Source organism: Miscanthus floridulus, chromosome 4 (assembly GCF_019320115.1).
Source record: "Miscanthus floridulus cultivar M001 chromosome 4, ASM1932011v1, whole genome shotgun sequence".
Classification (NCBI taxonomy): Eukaryota; Viridiplantae; Streptophyta; class Magnoliopsida; order Poales; family Poaceae; genus Miscanthus; species Miscanthus floridulus.
The window spans coordinates 110,642,147-110,647,101 of record NC_089583.1 but is presented as its reverse complement, the minus strand read 5'-3'; the positions used below and the strand labels follow the sequence as shown (position 1 = coordinate 110,647,101).

The window sequence follows — 4,955 nt, the reverse complement described above, 5'->3', positions numbered from 1 at the left end:
GCGATTATCACGGTTGTCCCGGCGGTTGTCGTCCCGGAAATCACGGCGGTTGTCATCCCGACGACGGTTGTCGTCCCGACCACCATCATGGCCACCGTTTCCGCCTTGACGGTTGTCTGATGGGTCGTTGTTACGCGAGCCATGTTGGTTGGGTGGCTGTGAGCGACTTGAGTACTGGCGGCTGTGGCTTGATTCGACTGAGACGGATGGAGCCCGAGCTTGATTTACAATCTCTGCGGTCTGGGCCATAGCAGCCGTCAGGTAAGCTTGTATATCATCACAAACTGTCTGTGTTTCCAGGGTGTTGGGTAGTCATTGCATTGTCATCATAGCAACAGCTACGTTGGCGCTTGGAGTCCTGAAGACCTGCTTGTCCCCCACCCTGTCAAAGGCATTGTTAAGGTCGCGTGGTTGGATCCTTATGCGTCGGGCCTCCTCTTCTGCCTCGGCTTCGATTTGTCGGCGATTAAACCGGTCAATATTGCGTGCTTCGCGTGCTAGCCTTTCTTGTTCTGTTTCGCCGACTGTCGGTGGTTCGTCATTACTGACAACATTGATCAAGTCTCCTTGCCTTGGTGGGAAGGATGGGAATCGCGGGAATCCCGGGGCATGGTCTAGGATATCCAGATCGTATTCAACGCCTTCATCGTCATGATGCTGGAGCTCGGTGTGAACGGAGGCATTAGATGCGATGCCGGACAAGGAGCTTGAGCCACCCTCTTGAACTGTGTGGACCAATCCTTCTTGATAATCCTCAATTCGGACTATGTTGACGAAGTTGCGTAGGCCGTAGGGCTGGACCTGGTGGTTCTCCATCGAGGCTTCGTACTCGGAGAGCCGGAGACCCATCGCAGGGGCTGGTCGGCAACGAACGGAGCGCCCTTCAGGAGTAGATGTGACCACGAGATCCGTACCGAGTCGTGCAGGACGACTGGTCCGAGCTGGTCGGGTAGATCTGTTGTGGGTCATAGTTACCTGCTCATTAGGTTGACTTTGAATCGAACTTACCAGAGCCAAGGTTTCGGCAAGTTTGGTGCCGACCCGATCGATGGAGTCGAGCAAGTCGGTGTTGTCGATCTGCCTCCTTTTGTAGCGAGGAAGCGGACGACGGGTTGTCGGCGTGGTCGAAGACGACGCTGGCGTGGTCGGAGCCAGATCCACCGTGGTCGGAGCCGTAGCCGATGCAGGTGAAGCAGTGGTCGGCGCAGATTGAACCCGCACCTCCTCCGGGGTCATGGCGATGAAGTCGTCGGAGCCGGTGGTCCAGGTGATCCGGCCGATGGTGAACGTAAGATCGTTCGGCGTAGCCATGGAACCGGGGATGATGACCATCTTATTCGCCTGGAGAGCAGTACGTATACCCCTACCTGGCGCGCCACTGTGGACGAAATATGATCGCTTTCACACACGATGAAGCTTCGCCAAGTCAACAATACACATCTTTTTTTTAACGAGCCGGCACGCACCATTTTTTCTATTACTAGTACAGAAGGACATGCAGATCATAGGTTCCTAGTAACATCATATCTCCGTTCGGCAGTTCCCAGCCCATAAAACAAAGTTCAGCAGGCCTTCCACTGCCCGCCCAATATGCTGTAAACAATCTCACGCCGTGGAAGCTACTGTATGCCACAGCGTCTCCTCTAGAGCAATGCGAATACGCGACGAAGACGTCAAATCAACTCGATCTCTGTTCTGATCAGGACAAATGGAGCCTGAACACGAATGTTTAGGCCAGAAAACTCGGCCGTGTAAGTTAAACGGCGAAGCGTATGCTCCAAGGCCAGCTTTGAGATATGATACGCAACCGGGGGAGACGAAGAGGTTGTGGACAGAAGCGGCACAAGAGGCCGACGAACGCTAGTGCCAAGAACACTTTTTGTGAACTCAAAGTGCCAAGAACACTGGTTTGAGCCACTTGGAGGCAGCAGCGAACACTATGCGGTTCGCGCAATTATCTCATTAGATAATACCACACTTAATACATATATATAGCGAAGAGCCTTGACGTCGAGGACCGCACCAATCAAGAGCTGCAGCGCGGAGCAGGTCAATCCAGAGCTCTAATGGCGACGCTCCTCCTTCGGCTGCTGTTCTTGCTCGGCTCGCCGATGACGCTCCTAACGTGCGCGGCCGCGGGCGCGTCGTTCCCCGTCAATGTCTGGCCAAAGCCGACGTCCATGTCGTGGGCGGAGCCGCACGCGGCCGCCCCGGTGTCGCCGTCGTTCCACATCGTCGCGTCGTCGGGTAACCCGTACCTCGTGTCGGCCGCGGAGCGCTACGCCAAGCTGCTGTTCAAGGAGATGTACCGGCCCATCGTTCGGCCGGCGGTCAACGTCACCGCGGAGAACGCGCTGGAGACGCTGACCCTGGCCGTGTCCGACCTCGCCGCCCCGCTGCAGCACGGCGTGGACGAGTCCTACACGCTGGAGATCCTCCCCACGGGCTCCGCCACGGTGACCGCGGCCACCGCGTGGGGCGCCATGCGCGGGCTGGAGACGTTCTCGCAGCTGTCGTGGCGGGCCGGCGGCCGGGGCCGGGGCCGCGACCTCCTGCTGGTGGCCGCCGGTGTGCGCGTCGAGGACCGGCCCCTGTACCCGCACCGTGGGCTGATGCTCGACACCGGGAGGACCTACTTCCCCGTGTCCGACATCCTGCGGACCATCGACGCCATGGCGGCCAACAAGATGAACGTGTTCCACTGGCACATCACGGACTCGCAGTCGTTCCCCATCGTGCTGCCCTCCGAGCCGTTGCTCGCAGAAAAGGGCGCCTACGGAGAGGACATGAAGTACACCGTCAAGGACGTCAAGCGCATCATCGAGTTCGCCATGAGCCGCGGCGTCCGCGTCGTGCCGGAGATAGACTCGCCGGGTAAGCACTCTCCACTCTGTTTTGCAGCTTCCTTCCTCTGCTTCGTCGGCTTTGCTTTCGACGGGCTAGTTTCTCGTGTTCCAGTGCATTAGATTTTGGTTTTAACGGCCCAATTACTTTTAGGCCACACGGCTTCGTGGGCCGGCGCGTACCCGGAGGCCGTGACCTGCGCGGGCAAGTTCTGGCTGCCCGACGGCGACTGGAACCGCCGTCTCGCCGCCGAGCCGGGCGCCGGCCAGCTGAACCCGCTGGCGCCCAAGACGTACGAGGTGATCACCAACGTGGTGAACGACCTGACCTCCCTGTTCCCGGACGGCTTCTACCACGCCGGCGCCGACGAGGTCACCCCGGGTTGCTGGCACGCGGACCCCACGATCCAGGAGGACATGGAGCGCGGCGGCACGCTGAGCCAGCTCCTGGAGCGGTACGTGAGCGCGGTGCACCCGCTGGTGGTGTCCAAGAACCGCACGGCCGTGTACTGGGAGGACGTGCTGCTGGACGCGGCCGTGAACGTGAGCGCGTCGCTGATCCCGCCGGCCACCACCATCCTGCAGTCGTGGAACAACGGCGCCAACAACACCAAGCTCATCGTGCAGGCCGGGTACCGCGCCATCGTCTCCTCCGCCTCCTTCTACTACCTCGACTGCGGGCACGGCGGCTTCGTCGGCAACAACAGCATCTACGACGACCCCAACAGCGACTACAAAGCCGACGGTGGGTCCTGGTGCGGGCCCTACAAGACGTGGCAGCGGGTGTACGACTACGACATCGCGTACGGGCTCACCCCCGAGGAGGCCCAGCTGGTGATCGGTGGCGAGGTGGCGATGTGGACGGAGCAGGTCGACACGGTCGTCCTGGACGGCCGGGTCTGGCCGAGAGCCTCGGCCATGGCGGAGGCGCTCTGGTCCGGCAACCGCGACGCGTCGGGGAGGAAGCGGTACGCCGAGGCCACCGACCGGCTCATCGACTGGCGGCAGCGCATGGTGGGGAGGGGGGTCCGGGCCGAGCCCATCCAGCCGCTTTGGTGCCGAACACGCCCCGGAATGTGCAACGCGGTCCAGTAACGGCCCGGCAAGAATCTTTGACGACTGCTGCCAACTACTTGTCATATGGAATATTCGACGTGTCGAAGTAAATTAAAAAAAAAAACTAAGGTGTGAGTGCCGCTATACAACTTGTAGTTTCGTTCTCGTGTCAGTGTTGGAGAGAAAACACCATTTGTTTGTTCTTTTGTTTATATTTAATTAAAAATTAAAGTGAAGTGGACGACATGTTATCTTGTTAAGTGGAGTTTGTGTACCTTAAAAGCGGGCTTTATGTGTGTGTGGGCCCATCCGGCTATCAGCGGCTCCATTGCTTGTAGCTCGATGTGATTAAAGAACTCGGGTGCTGATGAAACCTTTGAATTGTTTGTGCTTCAAGGACTGGTATGCTTGTTTGTTCGTGCGTTATCAATTATCGCTCCTCCCTTGAGGAAAATGGTGCATTATCACTAGATTGGCCCATTGCTTAGCTTGAAGGATGGAACTTTTCTTGGTGTGAGTGTGACACGAGATGCTTTTCACATTTTTTGGCAGGAGACGCCATTACGTGGACAAGAGAGTCCAAGGGTTGGCTCGGTGGAACTGCCATGCTGGGGGAACTAGCCAAAATTCGTTCGCTTGGTACACGAGGCTCACTGCTGTTGTTTTTATGAGGGGTGCCAAATAAGTGTGTACGTTGATAACTTATGTATCCCGGCAAAACTATTGATGCTAGCTGGATGTGTTATGGTGTCAAATCACGATCGGTACGCAGCTAGACGCCCATGCTATTCCGCGACGGTTCTACTCATAATCCCACCTCAATTCTCTATCTCCAAGGGATTAACAAAAAGAAGCCGCAGACACGTCTGAAGAATGCAATTTGGCGGCGAACCAACAAAATCAGCCCAAGAACCAACCAAATCCCCAACGGTTTCGCGATTCTCACCTCGGATAGATTCCCACAGCTCCCTCCTCACCCTTCTACAGATCTGCAAGAACAAGACCAGAGAAAAGACCCCATCACCAAACCGCTCGGAAAATCGCAACCAAACAACC

At 57.3% G+C, this 4,955-nt stretch overlaps 1 protein-coding gene across 1 annotated transcript; it reads left to right on the top strand.

Moving 5' to 3' along the window:
• The first annotated feature begins 2,066 nt into the window (after window positions 1–2,066).
• On the top strand, window positions 2,067–4,215 carry LOC136552592 (beta-hexosaminidase 2-like). The gene is made up of 2 exons (XM_066544154.1): window positions 2,067–2,874; window positions 2,998–4,215. The coding sequence occupies exons 1-2, from the start codon at window positions 2,067–2,069 to the stop codon at window positions 3,936–3,938; spliced, it is 1,749 nt and encodes a 582-aa protein (XP_066400251.1). The 3' UTR covers window positions 3,939–4,215.
• Window positions 4,216–4,955: the final 740 nt, after the last annotated feature.

Bases quoted from the DNA above. Each gene is read 5' to 3' on its own strand.
- LOC136552592 (XM_066544154.1), top strand. From the start codon at position 2,067: ATGGCGACGCTCCTCCTTCGGCTGCTGTTCTTGCTCGGCTCGCCGATG. The intron at 2,875-2,997 runs GTAAGCACTCTC...AATTACTTTTAG, and splicing joins GCCGGAGATAGACTCGCCGG to GCCACACGGCTTCGTGGGCC.